The sequence below is a fragment of the Rattus rattus genome, chromosome 11, assembly GCF_011064425.1.
Source record: "Rattus rattus isolate New Zealand chromosome 11, Rrattus_CSIRO_v1, whole genome shotgun sequence".
Taxonomy (NCBI): Eukaryota; Metazoa; Chordata; class Mammalia; order Rodentia; family Muridae; genus Rattus; species Rattus rattus.
In genome coordinates this window covers 74,187,343-74,206,292 of record NC_046164.1, presented here as the reverse complement: position 1 = coordinate 74,206,292, position 18,950 = coordinate 74,187,343, and the positions used below count along the sequence as shown (strand labels likewise).

At 47.9% G+C, this 18,950-nt stretch overlaps 1 protein-coding gene across 1 annotated transcript in view; it reads left to right on the top strand.

The window, feature by feature from the left end:
* Kremen1 (kringle containing transmembrane protein 1) overlaps positions 1–18,950 on the top strand; it is a 62,492-nt gene that overhangs the window by 20,806 nt on the left and 22,736 nt on the right. The window contains exon 3 of the mRNA XM_032916643.1: positions 3,413–3,504. Coding sequence (XP_032772534.1) covers positions 3,413–3,504 — 92 coding nt within the window. The remainder of the gene's footprint in view (positions 1–3,412; positions 3,505–18,950) is intronic.

Here is an 18,950-nt window from a genome sequence, read left to right as displayed (position 1 = left end):
CTCCCGGAACCCCGCCCGGCAAAGCGCTGAAGTATTATGTGTGCCATCTTGCCACTCTCCTGTCATTCGTATTTTTTAAAGATGTGTTTTATTATTTTAAATCATGTGTATGGGAGTGTATACAAGCGCAAGATGCCACAGCGGCCGGAGGTGTCAGATTCCCCATAATTGGAGTTACAGGTAGCTGTGAGCCACCCAGTGGGATTCTGGGAACTAGACTCCAGGTCCACCAGAAGAGCAGCACATGCTTGACCCTTGAGCATCTCTCTAGCCCCTGCCCTCTGTAGTTCATTGTTAGGCTTACTTATGCTCATTAACCAACTCTTCACTTACTTCTAAAGTTTCGCATATTAATATTTTGTATAAATAAAAACGTATAGGCTGCTGAGGTGGCTTAGAGGGCAAAGGTGCTTGCTGCAAAGCCCGATGACCTAAGCTCATACCCTGAACCCGGATGGCAGAAAGAGGGTCAGCTCCTCAAGCTCTCTGTGCCGTGGCACATGCTCCCTCTGCGAGTGTGCATATATTTGCATACAGAGAAGTAAGTGAATGTTTAAAGCATGCTAGGGAGATGGCTTGGTGAAGTGCTCACTCAGAGACCCCAGTTTGACCCATAGATCCCACATTTAGACTCCATACAAGCTCTGCATGGTTGTGTGCTCGCACTCCCCACACTGGGGAGGCAGAGTCAGGCAGATGCCGTGGGCATCCGGCCCGCCACTAGGGAAGTTTCAGGCCTGTGATGGAAACCCTGTTTCAAAATAAAAAAGGCGAATTGCACCTAAGGAATGGTACCCAAATTTGACCTCTGGTCTCTAAACGCACACTCATACACAAGTATATACATGAGCATGCACATACACCCGGGAACATGGACTCACAAGAACATGGGTGTGCACACACGTGCATGCACACATGCATGAGCACACAGGCATGAACATGCACATACACTCACTCTCAGTTACTCCGTTTCTGCTCTATTACCCTCCTCTAGTTTTTCCATTCCTAAGAATGGCTGGCTTGGAAAGGGCGCTTAGAGAAAGGAGTAGGATCTTTGGTATTGCCCACTGGGATTGTCTTTATTTTCCTATGTGGCCACTTGTGGTCTCTAAGGTGTTTTGTTTTGCTTTGCTGTGTGATGTGGAGGAAATGTCTGCTGCTGTGCTGCCCCTGACTTGTCTCTGGCAGGCTTACTCGTTACCCTCTAAACATTCTCAGATCTCAGGAGAGCCCTTTCTAAGTTTGCCTTTAAGGTAAATCTTAAATTTCCAATGACAGCAAAACAATTGTTTTCTACTAGATGCATGCCCTTGTCTGCTCCACTCAGAGGCTTGCAGGAGACGGCTGTACCTGAGGGCTGGGAGCGCCTTCCCCCAGCATCTTCCCCTTTAACTCCTTGGGCTACAGCCCTCTGATTTGATGGAATGTACCAGACCTGAATTACCAGTTTATACTTCAAAAGAGAGAGAGGCGAGCCTGTTGATGCTATCACCTCAGAGTCCAGGCCTCTTGCTCTAGTGTGTGGAGAAGGAAGAATAGGTTTGCCTGCTCTTTATTAAGCTATTCGGATGCTTTTAGAATGGCTTTGACATTGATAATAAACACTTGTTGTCTAGGGGTTTTACCCAATACGACATCAAAGCTGAACTCAGAACAGAGGGAGGAAGATGACGGTGACATACTGTTTAAAGAAGGGCTTTGTACAGCCCTGCCACTTTGATTTCTCAGCTGACATCCGACACCATGTTTGTCTTGTACAACTTTTCAGATCCATCACATCTGAGATGGCTACATGCTATCGAGTGATGGGAACAGGCTTCTCCTGGCTGCGCCTAAAGTATCTGCATTAGACAGAGAGGCAGAGCCAGGAAGAGCAGAGTTGTCCCTCGCACCTGCCTTAGGGCACAAAAAGAAAAGGCTCCTTTGTGCAGGGAGAGGCTTATCTCCTAAGCCACACAATGGGCTTGTCTGCTCAGGCCCAGGAGCTGCGGCAAAGCTGGTGTTGGGAGGGGGTGTCCCTATGCCCATTTCCTGCCTAACTGGAGTGTCAGGTTTCCAGTATTCTAGGTCTGAATAAAGGGGGCTTGGGAAGGGGTGAAGAGAGGCAGGCTTTTCTCTCTGTACAGCCCCTGTCGCTTGCCGAGCTGATTCACCAGCCTCACTCTTTACAACCTGTGATGTCTCTGAACCAGAACAACCCTGAAGGTCATTTACTCCACACTGTTCTCACTGGGGAATGTGCAAGTAAAGCTTTAAAAAGCATGATTGTCATGGCTAAAAGTTCCTGTCTGACCGAGCAGCCTCTTCGGGCTCTCTGTGTTGACCATTTCTGTCCTGAGTCAGCCAGCATAGGCTGAGTAGGCTTGCCTGCCGAGTTTATGTCATGTAAATTTATTTAGCTGCTTGGAAACTATACTTGGGATATTCACTGTTGAAAGAGGAAGAAAATAAAACTATAAAAAACCCCTCCCCCCAAAAGCCCTAAAATTGCCCATAGTCTTATCACCTAGAAATAAACTTTTTTAAGATTTGAGATTAAGCCGGATGTGGCGGCATATACTTTAATCTGGGCACTCAGGCGTAAAAAAATTAAATCCATTTTTCTCCCAGCTCCTGCTCCCGGAGTGGTGACTCTGAAACCACTTATTTATAAATAAATGCCTAGGCTATAAGCTTCGGTTCATTCCCCGACTATTTAACCCATTCTAACTATTCTCTCTTCCACATGGTTATTACCTCTCTTTCAGTCCCAGTCTGCTTCTTCCTTTGTGTCTCCTTGAGTGTCTCTCACAGCGCCTCTCACAGTGTCTCTCTCGAATCTCTCCAGAGTCGTCTTCTCTTCTCCCACAATTTCCCAGGATCCTCTCTTACTGCCGGTGTCCCACGTCCTGTTTCCTGCCTCAGTTCATTGGCCATCGGCTTTTTTACTGACCCGTGATGCTTATTAGAGAATTTCTTTACACAGGAGGCAGAGGCAGGCAGAGGTCAGCCCGGTCTACATAGTGAGTTCCAGGACAGCCAGGACCACACAGAAAACACTGTTTTCAAATAACAAAAAAAGCAATGAAAAATGTTTTTGAGATGACATCTTCCCTACATAAACCTTTTCCACGCTCAGGAGGGTTGTACCATTGTGGTTTTCTGGTTCAGCTTGTTTGCTTGCTTGATACAGGGTCTTGCTGTGTAGCCCAAGCTGGCCTAGAGCTTGTAGCAACCCTTCAGCCTTAGCTTCTCGGTGTGGGGTTACAGGTCTGAGCCACTGTGGCCAGCTCACATTTTCCTTCCTGAATAGAGTTGACATTGAATATACACCAGCCATTAGAAATGACAGGGAGCTCAGAGCTGTAAAGCTGAGTGGGCTAGGCGACTAGAAACACAGGCACTGTCACCAACGTGTCCTTATTCCCAACAGAAATCCAGATGGAGATGTGAGCCCTTGGTGCTACGTGGCAGAGCATGAGGATGGCGTCTACTGGAAGTACTGTGAAATTCCTGCGTGCCAGAGTAAGGCTGACCCCACCCTACCCCCAGCCTGGGACCCGAGTCCTGAGCTCCTGGGCTGAAGCCTTCCACTGTTTTATTGAGGTTCCTTAGAACTAGAAACACCCGTTTCCATGGCACCATAATTAGCCAGGAGGTGGTGATACACACCTTCAATCCCAGCACTCTGGAGGCAGAGGCAGGCAGATCTCTGTGAGTTCCAGGACAGCCAAGATACACAGAGAAGTGCTGTCTCAAAGAAACAAACAAAACAAAAGAACCGTATTTGGTATGATTTGGCCTCAGTGTCTCTGGGAAATATATAAATTACTGGCAAACCACCACCACAGCCCTGAATCCACAGCGCTGTAATCCACGGTATCTATTGCATTTAATGATGATTCATGGCTCAGTCTCTTCGGCCTTTTCCATTTATGTATGTGTGTATCCATACGTGTGAGGGTATGTGTATGTGCATGCACATGCTTGTCTGAGTGGAAGCCAGAGGTCAGCCTTGGGCATTGTTCCTCAGGACCATGTTTTCTGAGGTGTTCTCTAACTGGAACCTGGGACTGATGGGTCAGGCGCCGCCCTAGAGAGCCACCTGTCTCCACTTCCTGTTCCTAGCACTGCGATTGTAAGCCTATGTCACCGTACCTGGCTTTTTACATGGGTGCCGGAGATCAAGCTCTGGTCCTTGGGGTTGTATGGTGAGCACTGTACCGACTAAGCCGTCTCCCTGGGCCCTTCTTTAGCCTTTGGTAAAGACCTGCTTTTTCACTGTTTCATTCTCTCTTCTACTCATTGTTATGTTCCCAACATAAAGGCAGAGGGACACCCATTCTTAGGGAGAGCTGCCATGCTAGGTATCTGGGGCGTTGTTGGTGTTGCTTTGCTTGTCTGTTTTTCCTGTAAGCCAGCATGGTGGCACAGGCTGAAATCTAGCACTCTGAACACTGAGGCAGGAAGAGGTTGAAGTCCAGCCCAGTTAACATGGTAAAATCTTGTCTCAAAATAAAAACGTAAAACAGTAGTTGGAGAGCACTTGGGGCTCTGGGAGAGGACCTGGGTTCTGTCCCCAGCACCCCACCAGCTTGAGGGGACCCAGAGCTCTTCTGGACTTCGTGGGCACCTGCACAGAGAAGTGCACCAACCCTTGCTGGGCAGCGGTGACACACACCTTTAATTCTAGTACCCAGGAGGCAGAGGCAGGAGGATCTCTGTGAGTTGGGTCAACCTGGTCTACAGGGAGAGTTCCAAGCCAGCCAGGGCTACACAGAGAAACCCTGTCTTGGAACCCACTCCTAACCCCCTGCCTCGCAAAAAAGTGCACATACCCAAAGGCGCACGCACACACACACACACTCACACACACACATACACACACACACACACACACACACACACACACACACACTCACACACACATACACACATACACACACACATACACGCACACACACACACACACTCACACACACACACACACACACACACACTAACACACACACACACCTTAAAAGTAAAGCAAACCTTTGGCGGGGTTGTTTTTAATGTTTGTTTTGCTTTGCTTTGTGGTGTTTTTGTTGGGACAGAATCTCACTATGTAGTTCTGGCTGTCCTGGAGCTCTTTATATTCAGACCAGACTGGCCTCAAACTCACACAAATTCACCTGCCTCTGCCTCTGCCTCTGCTCTGCCTCTCCCCAGCCCTAGCTGATTTTCTCCCTCACTATAAGCCTGCTCCTTGCCTTCCTTGTCCTCACCTCAGAAAGCGTGTTTGTGCTGTGGGTCTTTCTGGATCCCACTGGCCTAGAGCAGTCTTCATGCTGACAGCTCCAGGGGGAGGGAGAGGCAGGGCCAGACCTAGGGGCTCACTGTTCGTACTGTCACCATCCCGCCAACCTGAGTGTGCAGGTCTTCAATTGAGAAAACTGTAGAGGCCAGAAGAATGGGCTCTCTGCTCAGTCTGCTTGGCTAGATTTTCAAGATGATAAAGCGTGTCATTTGGCAGTGGCTGTGTAAAGACGGGCGGAGAGGAGAGCATTCCCCTCGGTCCATTTGTTCCACACAAAGATGGCCTTTTCCTCTCCATCCGTCTGTCTATGCCATTCTCAGGGAGGACAACAGGGTATTTCAAGCTGGGCACTTTCATTCGGAAAGATAACGTTCAGCTCACATTTGTAAAGCGTAATTCAGGTCAGTAGGAGCTGATTCATGTAGTCATTGAAACTAGATTCGAGAAGAGAAAATCGTGGCAAAATAATATACCAACTAGTATGTCTCTAATACCCCCACAGTTGAAAAAAAGGAAAAGTAAGCACCGTTTCCATCCCTCTGGCCTTCTAAATGCTCAGGGTCAGGAGGCTTGCACATCGTGGAAAGGAAAGAAAGAGTGGTCCTGAGGTGGGTGGGTGAGGATGGGCAGTGCCTGGATTTGGTTCTTTGGAAAATCTTCCAGTTGATGCTGTTTTATGAAACCTCCTTGTCAAGCCAGAGCCCTGACTTCAGGGCCTGACTAACATGGCGGAGGAAAAGGCCGTATGCTGTAGCAGGAGACGAGGAGCAGCCTGTGGATTTAGCAGTGGCACAGCTTGCCTCTAAGGCTACGCTTGGCCTATTTCTGGAAATGGAGTCACTATTTTTATGAATAATGCCAGCCTCTATAAAACGTGCTTATTCATGACTAGCACTGGGCTTGTCGTTCAGGAAAAGGCCTGTAACGCGATCAAGTTCCTGGAAAGTTCATATCTGAATATAACAGGCCCCATGGAGGCAGGGGAATGAATGTTTGGGAACAGAGCAGAATTGGTTGAATGGGGAGCCATTGTGTGAAGACCTGAACCTCTCTGCCCCTGGTGTGTTATGAGCAGGCTGCGGCAGCCGGAAGTGCAGCTGGAGTGGGATTCAGAAGAAAACTCAGACTGCCCTCAGCGATTAGAGCTTGGATTAGAACTATTAAAGGACACTTGCTCAGAAGTCATTAGATTGCCTCCACCCCACCCCCACTAACTGCTTCTGCCAGTGTGTTTCTCAGAACCCCTGGTTCATAGAGCTTCCAAGAGAAACAGGATGTTACAAGCAGATTCCAAGGCTGTCAGATCTCGAGGGGAACTCTGGGCCCAGCAGCATTTGCATCTTTCCCTCATGTTGAATAATCATCCTTCCGTTCCGTTGCTTTTGATGGACAAGCTTGTGTAGTCTCTAATACAGCTTTTAATTTACTCTCTTTTACCTGTGGACTTTTATTTTCACACTATGTAGCCCAGGCTAGACTAGAATTCAAAACCCTCGAATTACAGGCATATGCAACACTTCAAACTTAAGATTTTGAAAGTAAATAATGTAAAGTAAATAATTCTGAGTGGGGAAATGGCCTGAAAATGACATTTAAAGGCAAATACAAGGACCAGATGCTCAGCGGGTACAGGATCTGTGCACTGGTGATGCTCAGCGGGTACAGCATCTGTGCGATGGTGAGCTGAGTTTGAGCCTTAGGACCCTTAGGACCTGAGGAGAACGCTAACTCCACATGCTGACCTCTCACCTCCAGAAGTATATAAAACGCCACTAAAACAAACTTTTAAACATGTTATTTTAATTATCTGTGTGATAGCATGTGTACATGTGCAAGTGCCATGAACACTAAAGGTGCCAGGTCCCTCTGTGCCAGAGCCATAGTGGTTGTGAGCCACCTGACGTGTATCCAAGGCCTGAACTCAGGCCCTCTGGAAGCTCAGCGTGTGCTCTTAACCACTGGGCCATCTCTCCAACCCTTAGAAGACATTTTTTAAAAGTTAAATAAAGTTTTCTGTTTAAAAAAATTTACCTTTTCATATCTGAGAGTGTTTTTTGAATCTACCAAAAAATGTCCACCTACAAATCTAGCTATAAAAATTCATCTTGACTTAAGAGAAATTTGAAAAGTTGAATCTGGTGGAATTAATAAATTTCTATTAACGTTAATAACTAAAATAGTGGGGTGGTAGTTTGTATCTCCCAGGCAGGTCTCCATCTCTAGGATTAAGTTGTCCACTTCAGCCTGCTGATCAGAGGATGGTTTTGAGTCATTTTCCTCTTTGTACCACATGATGGATGGGTCTGGGAATCAAACTCTAGCATCACTGAACCAGCCCTTAAAAACACTTGTCTTTTTCTTGTTCTTTTTGTTCCTTTCCTTTTCTTTTCTTTTTTCTTTCTTCCTTTCTTCCTTCCTTTCTTCCTTTCTTCCTTCCTCCCTCCCTCCCTCCCTCCCTCCTTTCTTTCTCTCTCTCTCTCTTTCTTTCTTTCTTTCTTTCTTTCTTTCTTTCTTTCTTTCTTTCTTTCTTTCTTTTTTGGTAAGACAAATTCCTCTGTAGCTCTGGCTGGCCTAGAGCTCCCTATGTAGACCAGGCTGGCCTTGAACTCACAGAGATCTACCTGCCTCTGCCTCCCAAATGCTGATGGTGTGTGCCACCACGCCTCGTAAGATCTTAAATGTTTAAAATATGTATGCCATTCAGCATATCTGGGTTGAAACATGTAGCTAGAGATCAGTGCGGGGCCTCTCCCGTGTCGGGGCCTCTCCCGATTCGGGCTGAGCAGTGTCTCTGACTACTGGAGAACTTTCCATTAGCTTGTCAGTGCCTGAATGTGTTGTTCAAGTTTGTCATTAAGGCTTTAATTAAGTTTATTATGACTCTTAATTATTACTTAAAGTTATGAAAACTATTCATTATTGAAGTAGTTATTAAAATTAATTGTTAAAGTTTAAAATCATAAGATCTTTAGGAGCCAGCAAGATGGTTCCATGCTTAAGGGTGCTTGCAGCAAAGTCTGATGGCCTGAGTTTGATCCTTAGTAGGCACATAGTTAAGGACACAGCCAACAACAGCCACTTGTCCCCCGTCCCCGTCCCCCCTCCCACCGCCTCCACGCTTGCTATGGTATGCTGGTCCACATGTGTGCACGCACACACAGAAGTAAGTGTAATAAAGTTATGAGAACTTTGAGAATTGTTAGCTGTGACCAGTGGTATTTCTTTCTTCCACTTTTATTTGTGCGATGCTGGAGGTAGAACCTAGGGCTTGGCACATGCCAGGAGAGTGCACTACAACTCAGTTACCCTCCCAGCCCAATTTCCTAGGCTCTGACTACATGTAAGAGCTTGGATAAGAGCTTGTACCCCAGTGTGGTCTGTGGTCAGTGGAAGCCTGCAGTTTAAGATAGAAGACCGCTACATGAACAGATGAACGTGTACACAATACTCTGGAGAACTGAGGCAGACAAGCATCATAAACATGAGAGAGGACATGTGCCAGATGTGAGAGGAGGTTGGCTCGCTGCTTATCAATCAGACTGTAAATAGCCAGGCTCTTACTGGCCTTCTGTCAGCAGTTCTCAACCTGCGGGTCTCAACCCCTCAGGGTTAGGATGACCTTTTCACAGGGGTTGACTTAAGACAATCAAAACACAGTTATTTACATTACAATCTATAAGAGCTCAAAATTACGAAAATAATTTTATGGTTGGGGGACTGTACAAATGAGGGACTGTATTAAAGGGTCACAGCATTAGGGTGAGAACCACGGCTCTAGATGTTAGAGTGGAGAGATGGCCCAGTGGTTAAGAACACTGGCTACTCTTGCCGAGGACCCAAGTTGGATTCCCAGAATCCTCACAGTGGTTCACAACCATCTGTAACTCTAATCCCAATAGATATGCCATCCTCTTCCGGCCTCCATAGTAACCAGTCATGCACATGGGGCACAGACATCTGCAGACACAACACCCATATACATTAAATTAATACAGTTATTAAAATGGAGCTAAGTGACAAACCTGCTCTGAAACCATAAAACCAAACTATAGGAACAAATGTGATTGGTGCACACCATTAATCCCAGCTCTTGGGAGGCAGAGGCAGGTGGAACACTGAGTTCAAAGCCAGCCTGATCTACATATCAGGTTAGTTCGAGGTCAACCATGGCTACGTAGATCTTCTCGAAAAGAAAAGGGAAAGAGGAGGAACAGGAGGAGGAGGAAGAGGAGGAGGAGGAAGAGGAGGAGGAGGAGGAGCGGCTTACAGGCTATGGTCTGAGTAGTCCAACAATGGCTGTCTTCCCATCTCTAAGTTGTTTAGACCGTGAGTCTGTGTCTCAGCATTGGCAGTTTGGTGGGAGTCTTAGGGAAGTCTAGAAAGCTGTCAGTTTTCAGTCTACTGTGGAATTGCAGAGAAATAGGTTCTAATGCCATGCAGGGTGTCTTAGGAACAGGACAAGGAAACTTGCCAGTGAGAGTGGGGCAAGCAGGCAAAAGGTAAACGCTTCCTTCTTCCCTGCCCTTTTATGTGGGCTGCCACCAGATTTAGATTTGGCCTCCCACCTCAAGTAATCCAATCAAGAAAAATCCCTGACAAGTGTGCCTAGCTGCTGGGATCTTAGTGCATTGCAGATGCCATCACTGACAACAGAGATTAGCCACCGCACCAGCTCAAGTTCCTTTTAACTACATGCCACTCTGCTTAATCTTGTCTTCCCTTAGCTTTTGGTCACTTTTGCCCTAAAAAGAATTTAAAAGCTTTTAATTGTGATCTCTTATAAAATCGTGGTCTCCAAAGCTCCACTGCAGGATGTGTGATGCAGGCGTGTCTGTCACTGGTCCCACTGCAGGTGTGTAATGCTGCCACATCTGTCGCTGGTGTCAGCCCTGGTCCGTATTGTTCAGCTATTGCTGGATGCCTGGCTTGTACCACACCCATGTTCTCTTGCAGACTTGATGGCAGCTACAGATGTGTCTGGTCTTCCCTCCCCCATTCTTCAATAAGAAAATGGAGCCCAGTTGGTTCTGCTACATCCTGGGTCAAATGGGGTTTGGATATAGGACTCCAAGGCAAGAGTCGTCCCTTTTCCTTCTGGTCCTTTAAGCAGCCTTATTTCCTGTTTTCTTGAAAACTGGTGCTGTAGGGTGGATCTGAGCTACTATTAAGGTAGGTCTCTCTCTCTCTCTCTCTCTCTCTCTCTCTCTCTCTCTCTCTCTCTCTCTTTCTCTGTGTGTGTGTGTGTGTGTGTGTGTGTGTGTGTGTGTGTGTGTGTGTTTTTTTTTTAGGAATTAAGATCAACGTTTAGGTAACATAGAGAAGTAATAAAATTCCCGGTTTGACCTCATGGGAGTGAGAGGATCGGCCCAATGATCACAGGTAGCAGGTGTGCAACACATGCTGCTAGCTCTGAGCTGTTTTCTTTGCTCTGGGTTTGGGAAATCTCAAGCCCCAGGATGCAAAGCAGGCTGCGGTGATGTCCAGGAAAGCCTTGCTGCACAGCACAGCTGCACGGATGCTGGGCTGGCCCCATGGGTGTTCTCTGCCCAGCTCTTCTCATCTGAGAACTGGCTTCAGGGCTTGGACCCTCTGCACAGAACACTGTGCCAGCCTCTTCTAGGCCTTGGGGTCTTTCCCAGCTTCAAGCTTCACTGCCCTGTGCTGAAGTTCACCTCAGAGACAGAGCACATCGTCTCATTACAGCCAAAACAAAGCTCCTGCTTTCCTCTGTAGCCAAAGCAGTGTTGGAGGCAGCGTGAACACACAGATCTGCAGCACCTCCCTGCCTGCCATCTCACTGCTTAGCATTTCATTCGTGCGTACCCGTTTAGACTACCCATGTTGGCACTGTCAGAGTCCAGTTTTATTATCCTTTGTTCCTACTTCCTGGGCAAGTTTTGTCAGCAGGATGAAGATGTGTGATGACAGGGGCTGGGACCACTCTGAAATTCTAAGCATCCCCTAACACAGAGCGGGGTCTCCGGGGTTCCAGAGGATGCTCTGCTCGCATGGGGGTCACCCTCTGTTGGCATCTGTGTGCATCTGTGGAAGGGCGCTGGTGGAAGTCAGGGGAGACTGCCAAAAGAACAGAGTGCTTCAGGCCTCACACCTAGTACAGGAGGCTAGAAAAGGTACTACATACACCCTCCTCCATCCAGTGAGGTGACGTCTCTTCCTGTGTGACAGTGAGTGATGGGAAGCATTTGGGCCTCGGTAGCATTGGCCAAGACGCACAGCATCACTCCTACACTGGCTTTAGGGAGGGTAGCTCTTCTCTGGGCTTCTGCTCATCCGTGCTTTCTCAGGCTATTTTGAAGATTAATAAAATGCATACGACCTCAAGTTTAGGACCTAGCTAATGGCAGGCATGAAAACTCCACCAGCTATTGTGTGGGTGTGTTTTCCCCAGGGAATGGACTACCTGGTCCTCTCCTGCCATGTGATTTCCAAATGGTTCGTTTTTCTTTCTGTCCACCTGTATCCACCTAAGTGTGGGATGGGCACGGTGCCTTTGCTGCACTAGCTGTCCAGTAGCTGTGGTGCTGGACTCAAGGGTCACTAAAGGTCAACATTGGTGGTTTTTGTGTTTGTGTTTGTCTTGTTTTGAGACAGGTCCCATCATGGTCTGGCTGGTCTGTCTAGAACTTACTATGTTCATTAGGCTGGCCTCGAACTCATGCACTCCACCGGCTCCTGCCTCTGGTGTCCTCGGATTAAAGGTGTGTGCCATCACCATGTTTTTTCTTACAGTGCAGTTTTATGGACTCAGGTCTGGTATGGATTCAAGTTTTGGTTTATGTTATTTAGTTCAGGAGCACGCTATAGCATTGGCCTAGAATTCCTGAGGCCCCAGGTTTAATCCCCAGGATTGTTAAAAATAAACAAACACAAAGCAACTGGAGACTTGTGAACCAAGTGAGCATTTCCTTCAGTCACAGATGACGTCCTAAGCACAACTGTGCAAAGTGTACCAGTAATGTAAGGGGAGACCAGGGTGTGCAAGATGTCTCAGTGGTGAAGGCATCTGCAGCCTGGGTTCCTGCAACCTCAGGAGCACACAGGGTAGACGGAAAGAACCCACATACCCCCTGACACACACGCATGCACGCACGCACGCACGCACGCACGCACGCACGCTCACTGTGGCTCACAGGCACCTCCACGTATAGACAGAGTAAGTAAACAAATAAGCGGCCATGACTTTTAAATTGTGTACAATTGTGGATAGCATGACTTGTCTTAGGGTCTATTGCTGTGAAGAGACACCATGACCACTGCAGTTCTTATAAAAGAAAATATTTAATTGGGTCTGGCTTACAGTATCAGAGGTTTAGGCCATTAGTGTCACAGCAGGAAGCATGGTAGCACGCAGGCAGACATGGTGCTGCAGAAGGGGCTGACAGTTCTGCCTATGGATCAGCGGGCAGCAGATGGAGACTTTGTACCTCACCGGGCAGAGCTTGAGCATAAGAGACCTCAGAGCCCACTCCACCCTGACTTGCCTCCTCCAACAAGGCCTCACCTTCTGATAGGGCACCTGTGGGCCTAGCATTTAAAGACATAAGTAGTGGGGGGCCCTTCCTATTCAAATCCCCACAATGATGGAGTCCAGTGCTCACCATTAGTCCCAACAAAGGTGGCACCTTTTGTAGTCAAATGGCATTCATTCATTCATACCAAGGAGAAGCCCTAAAGGACTTTAACGAAATAGGACATTCCCTAATCAAAGTCTTCAGGGCAAAAGCCTGGGCTGTAGTTGCCAGGCTTAGTCCCCTACCTCAGTGTGCCAAGGCTTGGCCACTGTCACGGAGCTTGAGGCCTAAGGAGTCCCTGGAGAGTGAGCCAAGAGTCCTGGTCTCTTGGGAACAGAGTGGTCCTAAGTAATGGCCACTTCTGCTCCGAGATGTATCTGCCTACAGCTCACCCCTCTGTGGATAATCACCCACCTTGGGGTCAAGCGCAGACTCAGGGCAATCGGTGACTTCTCTCCATGCCTTCAGCCAAAGTGAAAAAGACGGGTGACACAAATGACTGCGGAGAGGTCACGCCGTCATCCTGCCCTTGGCCTTGCAGCTCCGAGTAAAGAGTCAATGCTTTGGAGCACAAGTGTCTCCTGGGTGCTCATCTGACTCTATAAACCCAGCTCTCACTGCACAGGAATGAGAGACGGCCAGGCCAAATGTGAGTGATCGCAACCTGGAGCACAGACTAACACCAGGCTCCAGGGGGTAAGTTTCACGAAGTTTAAATGGTGACAGGATATGTGAAGTCGTCACCAGGACAGGTTTCGAGTATATTGGTAGAAATATATGGGAGGTGGGTCATAGCCAAGCAGGGAAATCTGCTGATTAAGTTTCATGTGATAACGTTCTTAGCCTTTGGGTTCATGGAAGGTCTGTTACATCCCAAAGGGTTCTTGTGATAGTCCCAAGAATGCTGGGTGAGACACAGAGGTGGGCTATGAGGGCATTAAGGGAAGTAAAATCAAGATAATCTGATTCCTGATCTGCCACATTCCATCTACCCACAGTCACAAAGTTCTAATCAATCAATCAGCCTTGCAGGATCTCGGGTGTGGCTCTTTTCTTGGAACTTGAGTTCACAATCTTCAGCTTAATAAAGATGGGGGGAGGGGGGAGTATGCTGGGGTTTTAACATCTCTGGTGAGGATGAATCTTCTGTTTGCGTACAAGGTATCTGTGTGAGGAAGCGAAGGCAGTGCCAGTTTTGTGGTCACACGTCGGACTGCTCGAGGACGAGCCGTGGTGTGTAATAAGGACTGTATGGAGAAGGCACTGAGTCTGCGTACGTTCCTGTAGGGAGGAAATCGGCCTCGGTATGACTGGGTGCTATTTGTGGTGTCTGGCATCCACTGGGGGACTTTGGAATGTCTCCCTTATAGATAAGGGAGGGGACTACTGTAATTGCCACGAGTTTCAAAGCCTTGACTGTGATAAACAAGGGTTCCATTTGTGTTCTTTTTTCCTAAGTGATGAAGCCTCCTTGGGAGAGGAAAAGTGTATGCCGGAGCCACAGGGCTTCCCAGTGGCTGGGAGTGAAGGAGCCTGGGAACAAGTATCCCTCCCTGATTCTGGGAAGACCGAAGGGTGGACACAGTCTGGGAATCCTGGATGACGTGTCTTCTCCGGGGAGTCGGAGCCACACTTTCCCGTTAAAGAACACCCCCCACCCCACAGGCTGACGCTGTCGCAGAGGCTTTCCTGTGGGTGCACAGCACCCCTCGGGACCATGCCCTTTAGTACTCAGTCTTGGAAGGGGTGGTGGAACACGCCTGTAATTATTACATCAAGAAACTGAGGCAGGGGGAGTAAGAGAGAGACCAACTTGGGCTACATATATATAGCAAAGCCCTGGCAAACAAGAAAAGAAAAAGTAGAAGGGCCATAGTGTTAACTGCCAGTGTCCTCCTGTGATGGGGAGGAGCTGCCTGAATCTGTCAGTGTTGTGTGACTTTGTCTGGGCAGTGTGAACAGACATCGATTCGTCAGACCGAAGGCACCAATAGACTGACCCTTTAATGCGCTGGGTGGTGGAACGTAGTTACAGGAGCATGGGCTGCTCAGAAGCAGCTTGTCGCTGGGTCTGCCCTACTCCTAAGGCAGTCCCTCTCCTCCATTGCTTTCCGGCTTCTCCCAAGACCCGGCGTATCCAGGAGGCTGTGCCGATGTGGTCTTGAGTGAGCGTCTGGTGAACTTTACAGCCTAAAAGGGGATGCAGCTAACTGAGTGCCTTAGCTGGGCACAACCCTGTGGCCTTTCCTGAGTGCCGTGGTTCTCTTCCATAACTGCAGTGGCTGCATTTCTATAGGATGGTCAGCCGGCATTTGCACCCTAACTCTATCCTGCCTCCAAGGACATGTGTCCCTGTGCAAAGGCCTTCCCCTTCAGGGTTCTTTGTCCAGAAGGAATAATGGCGCCCCACCCGATGGCGCTTCATGTGAGATGACCTGGCGAAGTGCACTGTGCAGCACAGATGGAAGATGCATATTTTAATATCCGGAAAAAGACATTTCCGAGGGGGCAGCTTCTGATGTTGTCTTTTACATCAGTGCTATTGTAATTTTCTATTACCCAGCAAGTTATTCCTGTTTGTGCGGTGGACACTGCAAGCCTTACTGTACAGACTGGTAATATCGCTGTTCTGTATAACGTCCTGCCCAGCCTTGTGGTGTGCATTTACCCACGTCTCACAAGACCCCTCTGAGGCCCATATTGTTCTTCATTCCACTACTGATGCCCTGAGCACGGAAAGGCTGAGGTAGGGAAGGATGTGGCTCAGGGCTAGAGCCCTTCCTCTGGATTTCATCCCCTGAACTGAGAAGAGAAACAGAGAAAGGACATGCAGGCCATGAAGGAGCAGCCAGGGTGCACAGATGCTGGCTGGCCTAGGGCAGGTGGATCAGTCTTCAGATACTGCAGGAGCTAGGAGTGAGCGGCAGAGCTCCTGACCACTGCATGCATGGTGAGGAGTAGCTCACTGCAACCCAAGCTGACTGAACTCAGTTCTCCTGCTTCTAGCAGGTGTGCAAGGTCATGCTCAAGGTGTTTGTCCTGGTTCTTACAGCTCATCTCTAATGAGCTGTATGGTTTTCTTCTCAGCCCACAGGACAGGCACAGCAGCAGTAAGAAATGCCCCCTTAAGACCCTTTTGAGGGATCATTTCCGAGGTTCCAGTAGCCTCCACAGCATTTGTTTAGAGCAGAAATGCCCTACCAGCCCTCCCAGATTTTCAGCTGGGCACAGTAATACCTTTAATCCCAGCACTAAAAGGCAGAGGCACCATATCTCTGGGCCAGCCTGCTCTACAAAGTAAGTTCCAGGACAGCCAAGGCTACACAGTGAAACTGTCTAAGACAAAACAAATCTTAAATTTAATATCTAGTGCATTTTGGAAAGACTTCACGCAGTGATGTAGTATTTTTTTAAGTCATAAAGTTGTCCTATATAAAACTAGTATGCTGTTTCTAGATAACAAGGTGTCATGGCTAGCTGTAGGCCAGTACTGAGTTGATTCACAGCTGCCCGAGAGGGCCTCATGGACTCACTATTTCAGCTACTTATCCTTCAGAGTCACAGACGATCTAGGGACTATAGTGGGTGTGGAAGGTGGTGTCTTGCACTTAGGTTACCCTCCATGGTTGTGTGGGAGAGAGACAAGGTTGTTTGGAATCTGACATCACTGCCATGGCACTGCACTGCTTGGCCATTCAGCTCACTTTTGACTGGGGAAAGGTGGGGTGGACAGTGACCCCTGTGACTCTGAGTGACCCCTGGAGAAAATGATGCTCTCGGACTGAAATCTTAAGAGGGGAAGAGTTTTCTAAGCAGAGGGAATGCAGTCCAAAGGCCAGGGAGCAAGGTAAAGCAGGACACATTAACACAGCTCAGTTTGGCTGAGGCACCTCTGGCAGCCCACATGGCATCAGGAGGCCGCACCGCTGTCTGATCCTAACACACTGCGTGGCTTTACAGCTAATGCTGCCTGAAACAACTGTGCTGAGATCTGAGGCGATTGTGTCATGAACAGCGGTGCTTTTACTGTTCACAAAAAGGTCTTTTCTTTTTTCTTTTTTCTTTTTTCTTTTTTCATTTTGGTGTTTTACCCAAGACAGGGTTTCTCTGTGTAGCCTTGGCTGTCCTGGAACTCACTCTGTAGATGACGAGGCTGGCCTCAAACTCTCATACCAAGTTCTTAAGCAGTGGTTCTCAACCTTCCTAATACTATGACCCTTTCATCCATTTCTCGTGTTATTTTCATTACTACTTCATAACTGTAACTTTGCTACTGCTATGAATCATATTCAAATATCTGATGTACAGGATATGTGCTATATGACTCCAAAGGGGGTCATGACCCACAGGCTGAGAATCACCGTTCTTACGGAAACTCAATGGCTCAGCATGTATCAAGTTAATATACCTTTGATTATATTATGCTAGAATGTTTTGTTTTTAAAATGCTATTTGAGTTGCTGATGTGAGTTCCACTTTTTAAATATGTACTTATGCTAGGTAGAGAGCTCAGTCCACAAAGTATTCGCCATGCCAACATGAGGATCTGAGTTTGATCCCCAGAACTTGTGTAAAAATGGCATGGCAGCGTGTCCTTGTCATCCTAGCACTGGGGAAGCAAAGCCAGGCAGATCCCTGCAAGTCACTGGCCAGCCAGCCTAGTCTAATGACCTCTTCCTCCTCTTCCTTATCTTCTTCCTCTTCTTCCTCTTCCTCCTCTTCCTCCTCCTCTTCCCCCTCTCCTTCTTTTCTGAGACAGGGTTTCTCGGTGTAGCCCTGGCTGTCCTAGAACTCAATTCTGTAGACCAGGTTACCCTTGAACTCACAGAGATCCACTTGCCTCTGCCTCTGCCTCAGCCTCTCAAGTGCTGGGTTCAAAGGTGTGTGCACCACCTGGTGAGTTTTTGAGCTGGGGTCTCTCAGAAGCCTGCAGCAGCTTGACAGTTAGGCAAGCTGACAGCCAGGGGACCTCAAGGACCCAGCACTGGGTGTGCATCATAGTTTATGTGTGTTCTGGGGATCAAACTCAGGTCCCGTCATTACACGGCAAACACTTTGTGACTTAGTTCCCTGTTTTATATACCTTCATACCCTGGTTCATATCAAAGGGGTTTTGGGGCGTGTGTGAAAGAGGTTATGAGAAGAAAATGTTTAAGAAAGAGAGAAAACTGGGGCTATCAACATAGAGTCTCAGTGCAGATGTATAGTGGGAAGTTCGGCAGGTTTAAGGTAAGCTTGGAGGTGGGGCAGAGGTGTCACCATAAACACCAGGTGGATTAGAACCGCAGCAGAGAGCAGCCTGACTCCTAATGATCCCCTTTGTGGTCCATGGTGGTACCCCACTCCCTCACTGCACCATAAGCTGCCTGGATTTGCTCGCCAGATCCGTGTGAATAAAGCTTATAGGTTCAGCTGTAGTCTGCGGCCTTGCTTGTGTCTAAACTTCGTGTCTGTGACTGTGCCTTGGGCCGTGTTGTCTAAGACATCATGATGGAAGAAATGAACAAAGTCAGAGTAAATGACCAGGACGCTCACAATCAAGTGCTTCTTACCGAGAAGCATTGGTGCATGTTCCAGTCTCCACACAGACGCTCTCTTTAACAAGCTCAGCTTGGATCTACAGGCTGGATAGAGCCGCTTAGCTCTGCAGTTAGGCCTAAACCTCAGACATCCCCAGGCTGGCCTCCGCTGAACACTGGCCCGAGGCTGCCCGGCTCCTGTGTACACTTGCTACTGTAGAGATTGGTTTTCCTTCTGAAAGACTCATCTTAAAGTTTGTATGGAGAGCCACGAGCCCTGTGACGGGAACAGTAGCAAGACAACCCTGTGACGCAAGTGTGAGGATTGACTGGCAGAGGGACTTCCTGCAAACATAAACTGGTCAGATGGTTTAAGGAGGAAAGCTTCCTGTGTGTACATACACATACATGTATATGTTTTTATATGCTCGAAAGATCGATGTGCAAATACAGCTCAGTAAACGGGGACATGCTCTTTCCAATCTTAAAACAGAGAGGAAAGTATTATCCCTGATTCTCTGGTCTCTTAGGTTAGGGTTTTAGAATTGGTTCTAGAAGAGACTGTAGGATGTTTGGAGAAGGACTTCACCTAATAATCCTGAGTTTTAAACATGGATTGAG